The following is a 24527-nucleotide window of genomic DNA, read 5'->3' as shown; positions in this document are numbered from 1 at the left end:
CCAACCAGGGACAGGAGTTGAAAATTAGCATTAGCTATAAACTCTATAAGCTGTGCATCAGTTACAGGCTTTGTATTGTATAACTGCATGGTCCCTGTTAAAAAAAAAACAAAAAAACAAAAAAAAGTCATTTTCATGTTAACGCTCTATGGTACGGCGTTGGCTCCAGTTAACATAGTCTATTTTAGTTTATTTTTAATAAAATGAGACACAATTATTGGTCAAACCTATCGAAAATAACTTGAATACTAATCAATGAAAGTGATTTCATTTTATTTTTTGATTTCAGGGGACATTTAAGGCATGAAGAAATTTTTTTTTCAAGGAAAACACATTTACATTTGTCAGTTTGGTGATCAAAAGATGAGTTTTAAGGGATAAAATGATTGACTACAGGGGGACTTTACAAGTGCTTGTTTCCACCAGTGACAGAAATCCTCCACTAAAGCATGGCACATTTCCCACATTATCTCCATGAATGCAAATGAGAAATTTAGATCTTCTTTAAAATAAAATAAAAATAGCTTAAAAAGTTTTTTTACCCACATATTGCCAATCTAAACAATTACAGTAATATAAAGTTATTTGCATTCAATATTCAGGGATTGACTTGACAGCGAGAACCAACAGTTTTGTTCATGCCTTGCCTTACCTACCATAGTACACAAACAATATATGATTATTATTTTTTTAATCATACCCTCATTGGTAGATGAGCCCTCCTAACACTGAAACCATATCGGCCCTGATAGAGAAGAGCATTAGGAAAAAGCACTACATTATATTTTTACTCAAATAAATACCATTACATTTGTATTATCTTAACAGTATTATTATTATAAAACCGCCTTATATGCAATTACAAATCAGTTATTAACTAACCTTTAATAAAAATGTACCAGCTGACAGGGTTTCCTTTTGAAACCTTATTTTTTCCTTGAAAAAACAACAACATAGGCTACTGTATCCATGTTTATCCAAAGGAAAATATATTAAATCGACATCAAATTTAATATCTTTCATACGCCGTGACGGAGTATCTTTTAAAACACCTTCTTTCTTAAATCTGTGACGTTCGAGTTCTCTCAGACGCGCGTTCGCGTGCCGATGTGAGCGCGCTCTGACCTGAAGGGCGCGCGTTCGCGTGCAGATGTGAGCGCGCTCTGACCTGAAGGGCGGGCTGAACACATCTTCTGAAAGCAAGCAGAGACAGCAGATGTTCAGGCAGGACTCGCACTGGACCTTTTCAACAGTGATCTCGAGTTTTCTGACATTCACTCAGGATTTTGAGGACTTTTGTTTTAAGGATGAAGGCGGTATTTTTTTTCATGATCATTTTTACAAGCCAACTGTTCACATCTCAGGGGCAAGTAAGTGACTTCAAAACAATATAGTTTAAAACAGAAACAGAAAACTATATAAAAAATGCTTTTTACAAATCAGTTATACTTGCTGTCATGAGATTTTCTATTGGGCTTATATCAATATATCAATGTTCACTGTCTTTAATGTATTTGTATTCATTTATAATAATAATAATAATCCATTATAATATATTTAGCCTATATAATATTTCATCATTTAATGTTTTTATTGATTATGAATATACCTAAATAGAATGAATATAAATATGATAGTCTTTTAATCTAAATACTTCATCATTTAATATATTATCCCGGTTCTCCAGCGCCTAATGCTGAATACTCAACATTTTAAATCTATGTTAAACAATAGCATATTAATGAGTTTAGTAATCATAACAAAGTTCCTGTTAAGCTCTCTTCATAAACATCATGATTCTCACTTGAAAACACCTTCCAGCTCAGTCTGCAAATATTTTGTTCACACTGTGAAACCGCTGTGGTGTTTGCCTTCGGTTTTAACACCAGGCTCTTATATTCTCCCAGAACAGAGTAGATCTAGGCCAAGACTGACCAGATGTGCAGTGAGCAATCCAAATGACCGTGTAATTAAGCTCAGAATAGCCCGCCCCCCCCCCCCCCCCCCCCACACACACACAGACAGGTCATATAATTAGAATATCATGAAAAAGTTGATTTAATTCAGTAATTCCATTAAAAAAGTGAAACTTACATATTATTATATTATATTCATTCATTACACACAGACTGATATATTTCAAATGTTTATTTCTTTTAATTTTGATGATTATAACTGACAACTAATGAAAAGCCCAAATTCAGTATCTCAGAAAATTAGAATATTACTTAAGACCAATACAAAGGATTTTTAGAAATGCTGGCCAACTGAAAAGTATGAAGATGTAAAGATACACATCCGCAGCAGTGTTTCTAAGACTGAGCAGATTGAACATTTGTTAACGGACTCAAATCTTGATGATCTTTGCTTAACGGAAACTTGGTCAACTCCTACTACTCCCTCTTCTATAGTGAAAGTGTCGGGATACTCCTTGTATAGACGCGACAGAAACAACGGTAAAGGCGGCGGTGTGCTGATTTACGTAAAAGATCACATCCAAAGTAAACAACTGGACATCAGTGATTGTAACTTGGAGTGTGTGGGGACTACTATTATTTTTTCTCCTCAAATGACTTTCTGTGTATTAGCAATTTATCGACCTCCTAAAGCTACTAATGATTTCTTTATTTCTCTTGGTAACTTACTTAAACAATTTGATGGAAAAGAAGTCATTCTAGCTGTCCATTTAGGGGACTTTAATTTAAATTGATTTGAATTAAATACAGAATCTCCATAAAGAATCTCCATACAGAAATACCTCCATACAGAATCTCTCCAGATCCTTCATTCCTCCACACAGAACCTCTCCAGATCCTTCATTCCTCCACACAGAACATCTCCAGATCCTTCATTCCTCCACACAGAACCTCTCCAGATCCTTCATTCCTCCACACAGAACCTCTCCAGATCCTTTATTCCTCCACACAGAACCTCTCCAGATCCTTCATTCCTCCACACAGAATCTCTCCAGATCCTTCATTCCTCCACACAGAACCTCTCCAGATCCTTTATTCCTCCACACAGAACCTCTCCAGATCCTTCATTCCTCCACACAGAATCTCTCCAGATCCTTCATTCCTCCACACAGAACCTCTCCAGATCCTTTATTCCTCCACACAGAACCTCTCCAGATCCTTCATTCCTCCACACAGAATCTCTCCAGATCCTTCATTCCTCCATACAGAACCTCTCCAGATCCTTCATTCCTCCACACAGAACCTCTCCAGATCCTTCATTCCTCCACACAGAACCTCTCTAGATCCTTTATTCCTCCACACAGAACATCTCCAGATCCTTCATTCCTCCACACAGAACCTCTCCAGATCCTTCATTCCTCCACACAGAACCTCTCCAGATCCTTCATTCCTCCACACAGAACCTCTCCAGATCCTTTATTCCTCCACACAGAACCTCTCCAGATCCTTCATTCCTCCACACAGAATCTCTCCAGATCCTTCATACCTCCATACAGAATCTCTCCAGATCATTCATTCCTTCATACAGAACCTCTCCAGATCCTTCATTCCTCCACACAGAACCTCTCCAGATCCTTTATTCCTCCACACAGAACCTCTCCAGATCCTTCATTCCTCCACACAGAATCTCTCCAGATCCTTCATTCCTCCACACAGAACCTCTCCAGATCCTTCATTCCTCCACACAGAACATCTCCAGATCCTTCATTCCTCCACACAGAATCTCTCCAGATCCTTCATTCCTCCACACAGAACCTCTCCAGATCCTTCATTCCTCCACACAGAACATCTCCAGATCCTTCATTCCTCCACACAGAATCTCTCCAGATCCTTCATTCCTCCACACAGAACCACTCCAGATCCTTCATTCCTCCATACAGAATCTCTCCAGATCCTTCATCTCTCCACACAGAACATCTCCAGATCCTTCATTCCTCCACACAGAATCTCTCCAGATCCTTCATTCCTCCACACAGAACCTCTCCAGATCCTTCATTCCTCCACACAGAACCTCTCCTGATCCTTCATTCCTCCATACAGAACATCTCCAGATTCTTCATTCCTCCACACAGAACCACTCCAGATCCTTCATTCCTCCACACAGAATCTGTCCAGATCCTTCATTCCTCCATACAGAATCTCTCCAGATCCTTCATTCCTCCACACAGAACCTCTCCAGATCCTTCATTCCTCCACACAGAACATCTCCAGATCCTTCATTCCTCCACACAGAACATCTCCAGATCCTTCATTCCTCCACACAGAACATCTCCAGATTCTTCATTCCTCCACACAGAATCTCTCCAGATCCTTCATTCCTCCACACAGAACCTCTCCTGATCCTTCATTCCTCCATACAGAACATCTCCAGATTCTTCATTCCTCCACACAGAACCACTCCAGATCCTTCATTCCTCCACACAGAATCTCTCCTGATCCTTCATTCCTCCATACAGAACATCTCCAGATTCTTCATTCCTCCACACAGAACCACTCCAGATCCTTCATTCCTCCATACAGAACCTCTCCAGATCCTTCATTCCTCCATACAGACCATTTCCAGATTCTTCATTCCTCCACACAGAATCTCTCCAGATCCTTCATTCCTCCACACAGAATCTCTCCAGATCCTTCATTCCTCCATACAGAATCTCTCCAGATCCTTCATTCCTCCACACAGAATCTCTCCAAATCCTTCATTCCTCCATACAGAATCTCTCCAGGTCCTTCATTCCTCCATACAGAACCTCTCCAGATCCTTCATTCCTCCACACAGAGCCTCTCCAGATCCTTCATTCCTCCATACAGAACCTCTCCAGATCCTTCATTCCTCCATACAGACCATTTCCAGATTCTTCATTCCTCCACACAGAATCTCTCCAGATCCTTCATTCCTCCATACAGAACCACTCCAGATCCTTCATTCCTCCACACAGAACCTCTCCAGATCCTTCATTCCTCCATACAGAATCTCTCCAGATCCTCATTCCTCCACACAGAATCTCTCCAGATCCTTCATTCCTCCACACAGAACCTCTCCAGATCCTTCATTCCTCCACACAGAACATCTCCAGATCCTTCATTCCTCCATACAGAACCTCTCCAGATCCTTCATTCCTCCATACAGAACCACTCCAGATCCTTCATTCCTCCACACAGAATCTCTCCAGATCCTTCATTCCCCCATACAGAATCTCTCCAGGTCCTTCATTCCTCCATACAGAACCTCTCCAGATCCTTCATTCCTCCACACAGAGCCTCTCCAGATCCTTCATTCCTCCATACAGAACCTCTCCAGATCCTTCATTCCTCCATACAGACCATTTCCAGATTCTTCATTCCTCCACACAGAATCTCTCCAGATCCTTCATTCCTCCATACAGAACCACTCCAGATCCTTCATTCCTCCACACAGAATCTCTCCAGATCCTTCATTCCTCCACACAGAACCTCTCCTGATCCTTCATTCCTCCATACAGAACATCTCCAGATTCTTCATTCCTCCACACAGAACCACTCCAGATCCTTCATTCCTCCACACAGAATCTCTCCTGATCCTTCATTCCTCCATACAGAACATCTCCAGATTCTTCATTCCTCCACACAGAACCACTCCAGATCCTTCATTCCTCCATACAGAACCTCTCCAGATCCTTCATTCCTCCATACAGACCATTTCCAGATTCTTCATTCCTCCACACAGAATCTCTCCAGATCCTTCATTCCTCCATACAGAACCACTCCAGATCCTTCATTCCTCCACACAGAATCTCTCCAGATCCTTCATTCCTCCATACAGAATCTCTCCAGGTCCTTCATTCCTCCATACAGAACCTCTCCAGATCCTTCATTCCTCCACACAGAGCCTCTCCAGATCCTTCATTCCTCCATACAGAACCTCTCCAGATCCTTCATTCCTCCATACAGACCATTTCCAGATTCTTCATTCCTCCACACAGAATCTCTCCAGATCCTTCATTCCTCCAGACAGAACCACTCCAGATCCTTCATTCCTCCACACAGAACCTCTCCAGATCCTTCATTCCTCCATACAGAACCTCTCCAGATCCTTCATTCCTCCACACAGAACCTCTCCTGATCCTTCATTCCTCCTCACTGAACCTCTCCTGATCCTTCATTCCTCCACACAGAACCTCTCCAGATCCTTCATTCCTCCACACAGAATCTCTCCAGATCCTTCATTCCTCCATACAGAACCTCTCCAGATCCTTAATTCCTCCACACAGAACCTCTCCAGATCCTTCATTCCTCCACACATAACCTCTCCAGATCCTTCATTCCTCCACACAGAACCTCTCCAGATCCTTCCTTCCTCCACACAGAATCTCTCCAGATCATTCATTCCTCCATACAGAACATCTTCAGATTCTTCATTCCTCCACACAGAACCTCTCCAGATCCTTCATTCCTCCATACAGAATCTCTCCAGATCCTTCATTCCTCCACACAGAATCTCTCCAGATCCTTCATTCCTCCATACAGAACCTCTCCAGATCCTTAATTCCTCCACACAGAACCTCTCCAGATCCTTCATTCCTCCACACATAACCTCTCCAGATCCTTCATTCCTCCATACAGAATCTCTCCAGATCCTTCATTCCTCCACACAGAACCTCTCCAGATCCTTCATTCCTCCACACAGAACCTCTCCAGATCCTTCATTCCTCCACACAGAATCTCTCCAGATCATTCATTCCTCCATACAGAACATCTCCAGATTCTTCATTCCTCCACACAGAACCTCTCCAGATCCTTCATTCCTCCATACAGAATCTCTCCAGATCCTTCATTCCTCTACACATAATCTCTCAGATCTTTCATTCCTCCACACAGAACCTCTCCAGATCCTTCATCCCTCCACACAGAACCTCTCCAGATCCTTCATTCCTCCATACAGAACATCTCCAGATCCTTCATTGCTCCACACAGAATCTCTTCAGATCCTTCATCCCTCCACACAGAATCTCTCCAGATCCTTCATTCCTCCACACAGAATCTCTCCAGATCCTTCATTCCTCCACACAGAATCTCTCCAGATCCTTCATCCCTCCACACAGAATCTCTCCTGATCCTTCATTCCTCCACACAGAATCTCTCCAGGTCCTTCATTCCTCCACACAGAACCTCTCCAGATCCTTCATCCCTCCACACAGAATCTCTCCAGGTCCTTCATTCCTCCACACAGAATCTCTCCAGGTCCTTCATTCCTCCACACGGAACCTCTCCAGATCCTTCATTCCTCCACACAGAATCTCTCCAGATCCTTCATTCCTCCACACAGAATCTCTCCACATCTTTCATTCCTCCATACAGAACATCTCCAGATCCTTCATTCTTCCACACAGAATCTCTCCAGGTCCTTCATTCCTCCACACAGAACCTCTCCAGATCCTTCATTCCTCCACACAGAACATCTCCAGATCCTTCATTCCTCCACACAGAATATCTTCAGATCCTTCATCCCTCCACACAGAATCTCTCCAGATCCTTCATTCCTCCACACAGAATCTCTCCAGATCTTTCATTCCTCCATACAGAACATCTCCAGATCCTTCATTCCTCCACACAGAATCTCTCCAGATCTTTCATTCCTCCATACAGAACATCTCCAGATCCTTCATTCCTCCACACAGAATCTCTCCAGGTCCTTCATTCCTCCATACAGAACATCTCCAGATCCTTCATTCCTCCAAACAGAATCTCTCCAGATCCTTCATTCCTCCATACAGAATCTCTCCAGATCCTTCATTCCTCCACACAGAATCTCTCCAGATCCTTCATTCCTCCACACAGAACCTCTCCAGATCCTTCATTCCTCCACACAGAATATTTCCATATCCTTCATTCCTCCACACAGAATCTCTTCAGATCCTTCATCCCTCCACACAGAATCTCTCCAGATCCTTCATTCTTCCATACAGAACATCTCCAGATCCTCATTCCTCCACACAGAATCTCTCCAGATCTTTCATTCCTCCATACAGAACATCTCCAGATCCTTCATTCCTCCACACAGAATCTCTTCAGATCCTTCATCCCTCCACACAGAATCTCTCCAGATCCTTCATTCCTCCACACAGAATCTCTCCAGATCCTTCATTCCTCCACACAGAATCTCTCCAGATCCTTCATCTCTCCACACAGAATCTCTCCTGATCCTTCATTCCTCCACACAGAATCTCTCCAGGTCCTTCATTCCTCCACACAGAACCTCTCCAGATCCTTCATCCCTCCACACAGAATCTCTCCAGGTCCTTCATTCCTCCACACAGAATCTCTCCAGGTCCTTCATTCCTCCACACGGAACCTCTCCAGATCCTTCATTCCTCCACACAGAATCTCTCCAGATCCTTCATTCCTCCACACAGAATCTCTCCAGATCTTTCATTCCTCCATACAGAACATCTCCAGATCCTTCATTCTTCCACACAGAATCTCTCCAGGTCCTTCATTCCTCCACACAGAACCTCTCCAGATCCTTCATTCCTCCACACAGAACATCTCCAGATCCTTCATTCCTCCACACAGAATCTCTTCAGATCCTTCATCCCTCCACACAGAATCTCTCCAGATCCTTCATTCCTCCACACAGAATCTCTCCAGATCCTTCATTCCTCCACACAGAATCTCTCCAGATCCTTCATCCCTCCACACAGAATCTCTCCTGATCCTTCATTCCTCCACACAGAATCTCTCCAGGTCCTTCATTCCTCCACACAGAACCTCTCCAGATCCTTCATCCCTCCACACAGAATCTCTCCAGGTCCTTCATTCCTCCACACAGAATCTCTCCAGGTCCTTCATTCCTCCATACAGAACCTCTCCAGATTCTTCATTCCTCCACACAGAATCTCTCCAGATCCTTCATTCCTCCACACAGAATCTCTCAAGATCTTTCATTCCTCCATACAGAACATCTCCAGATCCTTCATTCCTCCACACAGAATCTCTCCATGTCCTTCATTCCTCCATACAGAACATCTCCAGATCCTTCATTCCTCCACACAGAATCTCTCCAGATCCTTCATTCCTCCATACAGAATCTCTCCAGATCCTTCATTCCTCCACACAGAATCTCTCCAGATCCTTCATTCCTCCACACAGAACCTCTCCAGATCCTTCATTCCTCCACACAGAATATTTCCATATCCTTCATTCCTCCACACAGAATCTCTTCAGATCCTTCATCCCTCCACACAGAATCTCTCCAGATCCTTCATTCTTCCATACAGAACATCTCCAGATCCTCATTCCTCCACACAGAATCTCTCCAGATCCTTCATTCCTCCACACAGAACCTCTCCAGATCCTTCTGTTAGGGAGGTGCAGAGACAACAGGGACCCAAGACAGATCAATTGAGAATGGAATTTATTGTCCAAAAGATTGAAGCAAAACAAAACAAAATACAAAATAATTGGTAGCCGAGCCACCAAGTAAGAGGGCGAGGCGGAGTCGAAATCCAATGGACAGGCTGGGGTCAAAGACAGTAGCGAACCAAACTTTAAGGAAAATCCAAGGCAATAGTCCAGGACAGGCAGAGGGTCAAAAACCAGGAGAGCAAGCTGAGTCAAGACAGGGAACAGGAACTAGGCAAATAAACAACAAAACAGGGTTAACCCTCTGGAGTCTAAGGTGTTTTTGGGGCCCTTGGGATGTTTTGAAATGCCCTGATATTTGTATTTTTTTCAGTTGCTTATAAACATATTAATGGCAAAGGTGTAATTACACTCTATTTAGCACGAACATGGCTATCATAATATGTGAGCAACATATATGTACATGTTTGCATTTTTGAGAGAATATTATTTATGCGTGGTTATTCAAAAAACTCAAACTTAAATTGTCTGATATAAGACCACAAACGACCAACTTCACATATTCCCACAATACTTTTGACTAATGGATCTTGTCGGCTAGAGTATTTACTTCAAAATGATCTGAAAATCATCCGGGCTAATCGTTCACATTAAACAATAGATTGATTTAAATTTTGTAAGACACTTTTTGTTTGGAAAGGCAATATGCAGGTGGGCGTGAATGATCCAACAAGGTCATGAATAATGTCCTCATTCACACCTGAAGACAAAGACCTGCTAATGCTGCAGTGCATACTAATGAGCCTTAGGTGTCACTGTGGCTACAAGAAAAAATGCAAAGACAACACACACACATATATACATACATATATACATACATACATATATATACCGGTATATATATATATATATATATCGGTATATATATATATATATATATATATATATATATATATATATATATATATATTACTACAGAATTGGTTCAGAGTTGGAAACATCTTGAAAAAAGTGTATTTTTCCACAAACTGTATGCTTGCAAATTGTATAATATCCAAGGTAAACATTTCTAGTAATTGTGCAGTTAATTCTCATTCGTATTTTCAGAAAGTTTTGGATTATGTAGGCTATCCTCTCCCCAAATTTGTCACTAATAAAACACAAAAATAATTTATAGAGAAGGCTTATATTGACCTTTTAAGATTTTGTTTGCACCTTGTAAATTAGGTTTTGATGTGGCAGTAAAAGCTTTATAAATAATCTATCCAAAACGAAATTTTGTCTTTCATATTTCGTCTGTAACATATGGTCTTTTATAATATATATTAGGGCATAAATGTTAATTTGCAGTTTAATATGTTGCTTATACAAATACATTTTATTTCTACGTATTCAGTCGATTTTTACTCATCTCAGTAGGCAATATAGATAGTTTGCTAAAAGCGAAACTCGCGCGAGCTGTAGTAAACAACATGCATATGTGCCGTGCATTCATTCAAACACAGAAACGCGATTCAAATTTAAACAGTCTTTTGCGGTTTACAGACACCATTTCATATCGCGATTAGAACAAAGCACTTACTGATGATCTGCAGCTGGATCCGTTGTTCGGCTACTCCAGCACGTTTGAGGTAAAATTTTCAGAATTATCACGATATTATTATTCCTCACAGCGAGCGTGTTGTCCAGCTGTTGTGGGCGTTGACTGGTTTGCATGTGTTGCTCCAGATTATCTGTGTTTGAATAGCGGCGCGCTCTCGATGGGCGTGTCACATTAGCGGAGTAATGAGGTGCCAGAAGGATAATGAGCACAGCTGATCTCTCGCTCTTTTTATATAGATTACATAAACAGAGAATATTTGTTTTAGTTTTGAATTAGATAATTTAAAACTACACACTTAAATGATTATAGAGATATATAGCTCATGTCTGAGTGAATAGTATTCGCTGAGATTTGTTTAAATTTAGAAACGTGCTTCAGAAAAAAAGTTCACGGAGACGGAGAGGCATAAAGCACTCCCTGTTTACTTTCTTTATTTTACAAAAGCACAATGTTTTATTTCGATTGTAAGTGGACACATAAAAAAGTAGACATTTAACAGCTTATTTTCTCATATTTCTTAAGGCTGTATGACCAAAACTGACTGAGTATTTTAGGTCTATTTTGCTGCTATGTAAAAAAAAACGAGCAAAACGCGCCCGCGCGTTTGCCGACCCCAGGGGGTTAAATAATCAGACAAGGTTTAGCAGCAACCAAAACAAGACTTTCAGGCAAGGGGACAGTGGTGAAACGGACGGAAACCAAGACACACTGACAGAGAACCAAAGAAAGAGAGAAGCATAAGTAGTGGAGAAAATCAGTGCAGAAATGTGAAACAGGTGTGTGAGTAATGAGAGTGAGAGCACTAATTAGAATGGGATTCAGCTGTGATGGTAGAGTGAGGTGAACTGACAATCAAGACACAAGACAAACAGCAGAAAGGCTGAAGATCAAACCAGAGTCCTGACACCTTCATTCCTCCTTACAGAATCTCTCCAGATCCTTCATTCCTCCATACAGAATCTCTCCAGATCCTTCATTCCTCCACACAGAATCTCTCCAGATCCTTCATTCTTCCATACAGAATATCTCCAGATCCTCATTCCTCCACACAGAATCTATCCAGATCCTTCATTCCTCCACACAGAACCTCTCCAGATCCTTCATTCCTCCATACAGAACATCTCCAGATCCTTCATTCCTCCACACAGAGCCTCTCCAGATCCTTCATTCCTCCACACAGAATCTCTCCAGATCCTTCATTCCTCCATACAGAGCCTCTCCAGATCCTTCATTCCTCCACACAGAATCTCTCCAGATCCTTCATTCCTCCACACAGAACCTCTCCAGATCCTTCATCCCTCCACACAGAACCTCTCCAGATCCTTCATCCCTCCACACAGAATCTCTCCAGATCCTTCATTCCTCCACACAGAACCTCTCCAGATCCTTCATTCCTCCATACAGAACATCTCCAGATCCTTCATTCCTCCACACAGAGCCTCTCCAGATCCTTCATTCCTCCACACAGAATCTCTCCAGATCCTTCATTCCTCCATACAGAGCCTCTCCAGATCCTTCATTCCTCCAAACAGAATCTCTCCAGATCCTTCATTCCTCCACACAGAACCTCTCCAGATCCTTCATCCCTCCACACAGAACCTCTCCAGATCCTTCATCCCTCCACACAGAATCTCTCCAGATCCTTCATTCCTCCACACAGAATCTCTCCAGATCCTTCATTCCCCCACACAGAACCTCTCCAGATCCTTCATTCCTCCATACAGAACATCTCCAGATCCTTCATTCCTCCACACAGAGCCTCTCCAGATCCTTCATTCCTCCACACAGAATCTCTCCAGATCCTTCATTCCTCCACACAGAGCCTCTCCAGATCCTTCATTCCTCCACACAGAATCTCTCCAGATCCTTCATTCCTCCATACAGAGCCTCTCCAGATCCTTCATTCCTCCACACAGAATCTCTCCAGATCCTTCATTCCTCCACACAGAACCTCTCCAGATCCTTCATCCCTCCACACAGAACCTCTCCAGATCCTTCATCCCTCCACACAGAATCTCTCCAGATCCTTCATTCCTCCACACAGAATCTCTCCAGATCCTTCATTCTTCCACACAGAACCTCTCCAGATCCTTCATTCCTCCATACAGAACATCTCCAGATCCTTCATTCCTCCACACAGAGCCTCTCCAGATCCTTCATTCCTCCACACAGAATCTCTCCAGATCCTTCATTCCTCCATACAGAGCCTCTCCAGATCCTTCATTCCTCCACACAGAATCTCTCCAGATCCTTCATTCCTCCACACAGAACCTCTCCAGATCCTTCATCCCTCCACACAGAACCTCTCCAGATCCTTCATCCCTCCACACAGAATCTCTCCAGATCTTTCATTCCTCCATACAGAACATCTCCAGATCCTTCATCCCCCCACACAGAATCTCTCAAGATCCTTCATTTCTCCACACAGAACCTCTCCAGATCCTTCATCCCTCCACACAGAATCTCTCCAGATCCTTCATTCCTCCATACATAACATCTCCAGATCCTCATTCCTTCACACAGAATCTCTCCAGATCCTTCATTCCTCCACACAGAACCTCTCCAGAGCCTTCATTCCCCCATACAGATTCTCTCCAGATCCTTCATTCCTCCACACAGAACCTCTCCAGATCCTTCATTCCCCCATACAGATTCTCTCCAGATTCTTCATTCCTCCACACAGAACCTCTCCAGATCCTTCATTCCTCCACACAGAATCTCTCCAGATCCTTCATTCTTCCATACAGAACATCTCCAGATCCTCATTCCTCCACACAGAATCTCTCCAGATCCTTCATTCCTCCACACAGAACCTCTCCAGATCCTTCATTCCTCCACACAGAACCTCTCCAGATCCTTCATTCCTCCACACAGAGCCTCTCCAGATCCTTCATTCCTCCACACAGAACATCTCCAGATCCTTCATTCCTCCATACAGAATCTCTCCAGATCCTTCATTCCTCCACACAGAATCTCTCCAGATCCTCATTCCTCCATACAGAATCTCTCCATATCCTTCATTGCTCCACACAAAATCTCTCCAGATCCTTCATTCCTCCACACAGAACCTCTCCAGATCCTTCATTCCTCCACACAGAACCTCTCCAGATCCTCATTCCTCCACACAAAATCTCTCCAGATCCTTCATTCCTCCACACAGAACCTCTCCAGATCCTTCATTCTTCCATACAGAACATCTCCAGATCCTCATTCCTCCATACAGAATCTCTCCAGATCCTTCATTCCTCCACACAGAACCTCTCCAGATCCTTCATTCCTCCACACAGAACCTCTCCAGATCCTTCATTCCTCCACACAGAGCCTCTCCAGATCCTTCATTCCTCGATACAGAATCTCTCCAGATCCTTCATTCCTCCACACAGAATCTCTCCAGATCCTTCATTCCTCCACACAGAACCTCTACAGATCCTTCATTCCTCCATACAGAATCTTTCCAGATCCTTCATTCCTCCACACAGAATCTCTCCAGATCCTTCATTCCTCCACACAGAACCTCTACAGATCCTTCATCCCTCCACACAGAATCTCTCCAGATCCTTCATTCCTCCACACAGAATCTCTCCAGATCCTTCATTCCTCCACACAGAACATCTCCAGATCCTTCATTCCTCCACACAGAATCTCTCCAGATCCTTCATTCCTCCACACAGAATCTCTCCAGATCCTTCATTCCTCCACACAGAATCTCTCCAGATCCTCATTCCTCCATACAGAATCTCTCCATATCCTTCATTCCTCCACACAGAACATCTCCAGATCCTTCATTCCTCCACACAGAATCTCTCCAGATCCTTCATTCCTCCACACAGAACCTCTCCAGATCCTTCATTCCTCCACACAGAACCTCTACAGATCCTTCATTCCTCCACACAGAACCTATCCAGATCCTTCTTTCCTCCACACAGAATCTCTCCAGATCCTCCATTCCTCCATACAGAACCTCTCCAGATCCTTCATTCCTCCATACAGAACCTCTCCAGATCCTTCATTCCTCCACACAGAACCCTATCCAGATCCTTCATTCCTCCACACAAAATCTTTCCAGATCCTTCATTCCTCCACACAGAATCTCTCCAGATCCTTCATTCCTCCACACATAATCGCTCCAGATCCTTCATTCCTCCACACAGAACATCTCCAGATCCTTTATTCCTCCGCACAGAACCTCTCCAGATCCTTTATTCCTCCGCACAGAACCTCTCCAGATCCTTCATTCCTCCACACAGAACATCTCCAGATCCTTCATTCCTCCATACAGAACCTCTCCAGATCCTTCATACAGAACCTCTCCAGATCCTTCATTCCTCCACACAGAATATTTCCATATCCTTCATTCCTCCACACAGAATCTCTTCAGATCCTTCATCCCTCCACACAGAATCTCTCCAGATCCTTCATTCTTCCATACAGAACATCTCCAGATCCTCATTCCTCCACACAGAATCTCTCCAGATCCTTCATTCCTCCACACAGAACCTCTCCAGATCCTTCTGTTAGGGAGGTGCAGAGACAACAGGGACCCAAGAGCAGATCAATTGAGAATGGAATTTATTGTCCAAAAGATTGAAGCAAAACAAAACAAAATACAAAATAATTGGTAGCCGAGCCACCAAGTAAGAGGGCGAGGCGGAGTTGAAATCCAATGGACAGGCTGGGGTCAAAGACAGTAGCGAACCAAACTTTAAGGAAAATCCAAGGCAATAGTCCAGGACAGGCAGGGGGTCAAAAACCAGGAGAGCAAGCCGAGTCAAGACAGGGAACAGGAACTAGGCAAATAAACAACAAAACAGGGTTAAATAATCAGACAAGGTTTAGCAGCAACCAAAACAAGACTTTCAGGCAAGGGGACAGTGGTGAAACGGACGGAAACCAAGACACACTGACAGAGAACAAAAGAAAGAGAGAAGCATAAGTAGTGGAGAAAATCAGTGCAGAAATGTGAAACAGGTGTGTGAGTAATGAGAGTGAGAGCACTAATTAGAATGGGATTCAGCTGTGATGGTAGAGTGAGGTGAACTGACAATCAAGACACAAGACAAACAGCAGAAAGGCTGAAGATCAAACCAGAGTCCTGACACCTTCATTCCTCCATACAGAATCTCTCCAGATCCTTCATTCCTCCATACAGAACCTCTGCAGATCCTTCATTCCTCCACACAGAATCTCTCCAGATCCTTCATTCTTCCATACAGAATATCTCCAGATCCTCATTCCTCCACACAGAATCTCTCCAGATCCTTCATTCTTCCATACAGAATATCTCCAGATCCTCATTCCTCCACACAGAATCTATCCAGATCCTTCATTCCTCCACACAGAACCTCTCCAGATCATTCATTCCTCCATACAGAACATCTCCAGATCCTTCATTCCTCCACACAGAGCCTCTCCAGATCCTTCATTCCTCCACACAGAATCTCTCCAGATCCTTCATTCCTCCATACAGAGCCTCTCCAGATCCTTCATTCCTCCACACAGAATCTCTCCAGATCCTTCATTCCTCCACACAGAACCTCTCCAGATCCTTCATCCCTCCACACAGAACCTCTCCAGATCCTTCATCCCTCCACACAGAATCTCTCCAGATCTTTCATTCCTCCATACAGAACATCTCCAGATCCTTCATCCCCCCACACAGAATCTCTCAAGATCCTTCATTTCTCCACACAGAACCTCTCCAGATCCTTCATCCCTCCACACAGAATCTCTCCAGATCCTTCATTCCTCCATACAGAACATCTCCAGATCCTCATTCCTTCACACAGAATCTCTCCAGATCCTTCATTCTTCCATACAGAACATCTCCAGATCCTCATTCCTTCACACAGAATCTCTCCAGATCCTTCATTCCTCCACACAGAACCTCTCCAGATCCTTCATTCCTCCACACAGAACCTCTCCAGATCCTTCATTCCTCCACACAGAGCCTCTCCAGATCCTTCATTCCTCCATACAGAATCTCTCCAGATCTTTCATTCCTCCACACAGAACCTCTCCAGATCCTTCATTCCTCCATACAGAATCTCTCCAGATCCTTCATTCCTCCACACAGAATCTCTCCAGATCCTCATTCCTCCATACAGAATCTCTCCATATCCTTCATTGCTCCACACAAAATCTCTCCAGATCCTTCATTCCTCCATACAGAACCTCTCCAGATCCTTCATTCCTCCACACAGAACCTCTCCAGATCCTCATTCCTCCACACAAAATCTCTCCAGATCCTTTATTCCTCCGCACAGAACCTCTCCAGATCCTTCATTCCTCCACACAGAACATCTCCAGATCCTTCATTCCTCCATACAGAACCTCTCCAGATCCTTCATACAGAACCTCTCCAGATCCTTCATTCCTCCACACAGAATATTTCCATATCCTTCATTCCTCCACACAGAATCTCTTCAGATCCTTCATCCCTCCACACAGAATCTCTCCAGATCCTTCATTCTTCCATACAGAACATCTCCAGATCCTCATTCCTCCACACAGAATCTCTCCAGATCCTTCATTCCTCCACACAGAACCTCTCCAGATCCTTCTGTTAGGGAGGTGCAGAGACAACAGGGACCCAAGAGCAGATCAATTGAGAATGGAATTTATTGTCCAAAAGATTGAAGCAAAACAAAACAAAATACAAAATAATTGGTAGCCGAGCCACCAAGTAAGAGGGCGAGGCGGAGTTGAAATCCAATGGACAGGCTGGGGTCAAAGACAGTAGCGAACCAAACTTTAAGGAAAATCCAAGGCAATAGTCCAGGACAGGCAGGGGGTCAAAAACCAGGAGAGCAAGCTGAGTCAAGACAGGGAACAGGAACTAGGCAAATAAACAACAAAACAGGGTTAAATAATCAGACAAGGTTTAGCAGCAACCAAAACAAGACTTTCAGGCAAGGGGACAGTGGTGAAACGGACGGAAACCAAGACACACTGACAGAGAACCAAAGAAAGAGAGAAGCATAAGTAGTGGAGAAAATCAGTGCAGAAATGTGAAACAGGTGTGTGAGTAATGAGAGTGAGAGCACTAATTAGAATGGGATTCAGCTGTGATGGTAGAGTGAGGTGAACTGACAATCAAGACACAAGACAAACAGCAGAAAGGCTGAAGATCAAACCAGAGTCCTGACACCTTCATTCCTCCATACAGAATCTCTCCAGATCCTTCATTCCTCCATACAGAACCTCTGCAGATCCTTCATTCCTCCACACAGAATCTCTCCAGATCCTTCATTCTTCCATACAGAATATCTCCAGATCCTCATTCCTCCACACAGAATCTCTCCAGATCCTTCATTCTTCCATACAGAATATCTCCAGATCCTCATTCCTCCACACAGAATCTATCCAGATCCTTCATTCCTCCACACAGAACCTCTCCAGATCATTCATTCCTCCATACAGAACATCTCCAGATCCTTCATTCCTCCACACAGAGCCTCTCCAGATCCTTCATTCCTCCACACAGAATCTCTCCAGATCCTTCATTCCTCCATACAGAGCCTCTCCAGATCCTTCATTCCTCCACACAGAATCTCTCCAGATCCTTCATTCCTCCACACAGAACCTCTCCAGATCCTTCATCCCTCCACACAGAACCTCTCCAGATCCTTCATCCCTCCACACAGAATCTCTCCAGATCTTTCATTCCTCCATACAGAACATCTCCAGATCCTTCATCCCCCCACACAGAATCTCTCAAGATCCTTCATTTCTCCACACAGAACCTCTCCAGATCCTTCATCCCTCCACACAGAATCTCTCCAGATCCTTCATTCCTCCATACAGAACATCTCCAGATCCTCATTCCTTCACACAGAATCTCTCCAGATCCTTCATTCTTCCATACAGAACATCTCCAGATCCTCATTCCTTCACACAGAATCTCTCCAGATCCTTCATTCCTCCACACAGAACCTCTCCAGATCCTTCATTCCTCCACACAGAACCTCTCCAGATCCTTCATTCCTCCACACAGAGCCTCTCCAGATCCTTCATTCCTCCATACAGAATCTCTCCAGATCTTTCATTCCTCCACACAGAACCTCTCCAGATCCTTCATTCCTCCATACAGAATCTCTCCAGATCCTTCATTCCTCCACACAGAATCTCTCCAGATCCTCATTCCTCCATACAGAATCTCTCCATATCCTTCATTGCTCCACACAAAATCTCTCCAGATCCTTCATTCCTCCATACAGAACCTCTCCAGATCCTTCATTCCTCCACACAGAACCTCTCCAGATCCTCATTCCTCCACACAAAATCTCTCCAGATCCTTCATTCCTCCACACAGAACCTCTCCAGATCCTTCATTCTTCCATACAGAACATCTCCAGATCCTCATTCCTCCATACAGAACCTCTCCAGATCCTTCATTCCTCCACACAGAACCTCTCCAGATCCTTCATTCCTCCACACAGAGCCTCTCCAGATCCTTCATTCCTCCACACAGAATCTCTCCAGATCCTTCATTCCTCCACACAGAATCTCTCCAGATCCTTCATTCCTCCACACAGAACATCTCCAGATCCTTCATTCCTCCATACAGAATCTCTCCATATCCTTCATCCCTCCACACAGAATCTCTCCAGATCCTTCATTCCTCCACACAGAACCTCTCCAGATCCTTCATTCGTTCACACAAAATCTCTCCAGATCCTTCATTCCTCCACACAGAACATCTCCAGATCCTTCATTCCTCCACACAGAATCTCTCCAGATCCTTCATTCCTCCACACAGAACCTCTCCAGATCCTTCATTCCTCCACACAGAACCTCTACAGATCCTTCATTCCTCCACACAGAACCTATCCAGATCCTTCTTTCCTCCACACAGAATCTCTCCAGATCCTCCATTCCTCCATACAGAACCTCTCCAGATCCTTCATTCCTCCATACAGAAGCTCTCCAGATCCTTCATTCCTCCACACAGAACCTATCCAGATCCTTCATTCCTCCACACAAAATCTTTCCAGATCCTTCATTCCTCCACACAGAATCTCTCCAGATCCTTCATTCCTCCACACAGAATCTCTCCAGATCCTTCATTCCTCCATACAGAACATCTCCAGATCCTCATTCCTTCACACAGAATCTCTCCAGATCCTTCATTCTTCCATACAGAACATCTCCAGATCCTCATTCCTTCACACAGAATCTCTCCAGATCCTTCATTCCTCCACACAGAACCTCTCCAGATCCTTCATTCCTCCACACAGAACCTCTCCAGATCCTTCATTCCTCCACACAGAGCCTCTCCAGATCCTTCATTCCTCCATACAGAATCTCTCCAGATCTTTCATTCCTCCACACAGAACCTCTCCAGATCCTTCATTCCTCCATACAGAATCTCTCCAGATCCTTCATTCCTCCACACAGAATCTCTCCAGATCCTCATTCCTCCATACAGAATCTCTCCATATCCTTCATTGCTCCACACAAAATCTCTCCAGATCCTTCATTCCTCCATACAGAACCTCTCCAGATCCTTCATTCCTCCACACAGAACCTCTCCAGATCCTCATTCCTCCACACAAAATCTCTCCAGATCCTTTATTCCTCCGCACAGAACCTCTCCAGATCCTTCATTCCTCCACACAGAACATCTCCAGATCCTTCATTCCTCCATACAGAACCTCTCCAGATCCTTCATACAGAACCTCTCCAGATCCTTCATTCCTCCACACAGAATATTTCCATATCCTTCATTCCTCCACACAGAATCTCTTCAGATCCTTCATCCCTCCACACAGAATCTCTCCAGATCCTTCATTCTTCCATACAGAACATCTCCAGATCCTCATTCCTCCACACAGAATCTCTCCAGATCCTTCATTCCTCCACACAGAACCTCTCCAGATCCTTCTGTTAGGGAGGTGCAGAGACAACAGGGACCCAAGAGCAGATCAATTGAGAATGGAATTTATTGTCCAAAAGATTGAAGCAAAACAAAACAAAATACAAAATAATTGGTAGCCGAGCCACCAAGTAAGAGGGCGAGGCGGAGTTGAAATCCAATGGACAGGCTGGGGTCAAAGACAGTAGCGAACCAAACTTTAAGGAAAATCCAAGGCAATAGTCCAGGACAGGCAGGGGGTCAAAAACCAGGAGAGCAAGCTGAGTCAAGACAGGGAACAGGAACTAGGCAAATAAACAACAAAACAGGGTTAAATAATCAGACAAGGTTTAGCAGCAACCAAAACAAGACTTTCAGGCAAGGGGACAGTGGTGAAACGGACGGAAACCAAGACACACTGACAGAGAACCAAAGAAAGAGAGAAGCATAAGTAGTGGAGAAAATCAGTGCAGAAATGTGAAACAGGTGTGTGAGTAATGAGAGTGAGAGCACTAATTAGAATGGGATTCAGCTGTGATGGTAGAGTGAGGTGAACTGACAATCAAGACACAAGACAAACAGCAGAAAGGCTGAAGATCAAACCAGAGTCCTGACACCTTCATTCCTCCATACAGAATCTCTCCAGATCCTTCATTCCTCCATACAGAACCTCTGCAGATCCTTCATTCCTCCACACAGAATCTCTCCAGATCCTTCATTCTTCCATACAGAATATCTCCAGATCCTCATTCCTCCACACAGAATCTCTCCAGATCCTTCATTCTTCCATACAGAATATCTCCAGATCCTCATTCCTCCACACAGAATCTATCCAGATCCTTCATTCCTCCACACAGAACCTCTCCAGATCATTCATTCCTCCATACAGAACATCTCCAGATCCTTCATTCCTCCACACAGAGCCTCTCCAGATCCTTCATTCCTCCACACAGAATCTCTCCAGATCCTTCATTCCTCCATACAGAGCCTCTCCAGATCCTTCATTCCTCCACACAGAATCTCTCCAGATCCTTCATTCCTCCACACAGAACCTCTCCAGATCCTTCATCCCTCCACACAGAACCTCTCCAGATCCTTCATCCCTCCACACAGAATCTCTCCAGATCTTTCATTCCTCCATACAGAACATCTCCAGATCCTTCATCCCCCCACACAGAATCTCTCAAGATCCTTCATTTCTCCACACAGAACCTCTCCAGATCCTTCATCCCTCCACACAGAATCTCTCCAGATCCTTCATTCCTCCATACAGAACATCTCCAGATCCTCATTCCTTCACACAGAATCTCTCCAGATCCTTAATTCTTCCATACAGAACATCTCCAGATCCTCATTCCTTCACACAGAATCTCTCCAGATCCTTCATTCCTCCACACAGAACCTCTCCAGATCCTTCATTCCTCCACACAGAACCTCTCCAGATCCTTCATTCCTCCACACAGAGCCTCTCCAGATCCTTCATTCCTCCATACAGAATCTCTCCAGATCTTTCATTCCTCCACACAGAACCTCTCCAGATCCTTCATTCCTCCATACAGAATCTCTCCAGATCCTTCATTCCTCCACACAGAATCTCTCCAGATCCTCATTCCTCCATACAGAATCTCTCCATATCCTTCATTGCTCCACACAAAATCTCTCCAGATCCTTCATTCCTCCATACAGAACCTCTCCAGATCCTTCATTCCTCCACACAGAACCTCTCCAGATCCTCATTCCTCCACACAAAATCTCTCCAGATCCTTCATTCCTCCACACAGAACCTCTCCAGATCCTTCATTCTTCCATACAGAACATCTCCAGATCCTCATTCCTCCATACAGAACCTCTCCAGATCCTTCATTCCTCCACACAGAACCTCTCCAGATCCTTCATTCCTCCACACAGAGCCTCTCCAGATCCTTCATTCCTCCACACAGAATCTCTCCAGATCCTTCATTCCTCCACACAGAATCTCTCCAGATCCTTCATTCCTCCACACAGAACATCTCCAGATCCTTCATTCCTCCATACATAATCTCTCCATATCCTTCATCCCTCCACACAGAATCTCTCCAGATCCTTCATTCCTCCACACAGAACCTCTCCAGATCCTTCATTCGTTCACACAAAATCTCTCCAGATCCTTCATTCCTCCACACAGAACATCTCCAGATCCTTCATTCCTCCACACAGAATCTCTCCAGATCCTTCATTCCTCCACACAGAACCTCTCCAGATCCTTCATTCCTCCACACAGAACCTCTACAGATCCTTCATTCCTCCACACAGAACCTATCCAGATCCTTCTTTCCTCCACACAGAATCTCTCCAGATCCTCCATTCCTCCATACAGAACCTCTCCAGATCCTTCATTCCTCCATACAGAACCTCTCCAGATCCTTCATTCCTCCACACAGAACCTATCCAGATCCTTCATTCCTCCACACAAAATCTTTCCAGATCCTTCATTCCTCCACACAGAATCTCTCCAGATCCTTCATTCCTCCACACAGAACCTCTACAGATCCTTCATTCCTCCACACAGAACCTATCCAGATCCTTCATTCCTCCACACAGAACCTATCCAGATCCTTCATTCCTCCACACAGAACCTATCCAGATCCTTCATTCCTCCACACAGAACCTCTCCAGATCCTTCATTCCTCCACACATAATCTCTCCAGATCCTTCATTCCTCCACACAGAACATCTCCAGATCCTTTATTCCTCCGCACAGAACCTCTCCAGATCCTTCATTCCTCCACACAGAACATCTCCAGATCCTTCATTCCTCCATACAGAACCTCTCCAGATCCTTCATTCCTCCACACAGAATCTCTCCAGATCCTTCATTCCTCCACACAGAACCTCTCCAGATCCTTCATTCCTCCACACAGAACATCTCCAGATCCTTCATTCCTCCACACAGAACCTCTCCAGATCCTTTATTCCTCCACACAGAACCTCTCCAGATCCTTCATTCCTCCACACTGAATCTCTCCAGTTCCTTCATTCCTCCACACAGAACCTATCCAGATCCTTCATTCCTCCACACAGAACCTCTCCAGATCCTTCATTCCTCCACACAGAATCTCTCCAGTTCCTTCATTCCTCCACACAGAACCTATCCAGATCCTTCATTCCTCCATACAGAATCTCTCCAGATCCTTCATTCCTCCATACAGAATCTCTCCAGATCCTTCATTCCTCCACACAGAATCTCTCCAGATCCTTCATTCCTCCACACAGAACCTCTCCAGATCCTTCATTCCTCCACACATCCGCGCTGCAGATATAGTTGTTCTTCTGGAAGGTTCTCAGGCCTGATTGGTGGAGAGCTGCAGAGATGGTTGTTTTTCTGGAGCAAATCCATATAAAAAATAAATCTTCTCCCCTCTCCACAGAGAAACGCTGAAGGTCTGCCAGAGTGAGCATCGGGTTATTGGTCTCCTCGCTGTCTAAGGCCCGTCTCCCCCGATCGCTCAGCTCTAGGAAGAGTCCTGGTGGATCCAAACTTCTTCCATTTACGGATGATGGAGGCCACTGTGTGTTTATTAGGACCTTCAATGCTGCAGAAATGTATCTGTACCATTCCCCAGATCTGTGCCTCGATACAAACCTGTCTCGAAGGTCTACAGACAACTCCTTGGGCTTCATGGCTTGGTTTGTGCTCTGACATGCACTGTTAACTGTGGGACCTTATCCACGTTATTCCTACGCCCCATGACGCGCGGATTATGGGTGTAACTTCCGC

At 44.2% G+C, this 24527-nt stretch overlaps 1 protein-coding gene across 1 annotated transcript in view; it reads left to right on the top strand.

Annotated features, from left to right (window-relative positions):
* The first annotated feature begins 1205 nt into the window (after nucleotides 1–1205).
* Nucleotides 1206–24527, top strand: part of LOC306993544 (fibulin-7) — a 35015-nt gene continuing 11693 nt past the window's right edge. Inside the window, exon 1 of the mRNA XM_079603403.1 lies at nucleotides 1206–1370. Within this exon, the coding sequence (XP_079459529.1) occupies nucleotides 1308–1370 (63 nt within the window). The 5' untranslated portion in view covers nucleotides 1206–1307. The remainder of the gene's footprint in view (nucleotides 1371–24527) is intronic.

The sequence above is a fragment of the Phoxinus phoxinus genome (assembly GCF_949152265.1).
Source record: "Phoxinus phoxinus genome assembly, chromosome: 25".
Classification (NCBI taxonomy): Eukaryota; Metazoa; Chordata; class Actinopteri; order Cypriniformes; family Leuciscidae; genus Phoxinus; species Phoxinus phoxinus.
This window is presented reverse-complemented; position numbering and strand designations above follow the sequence as displayed.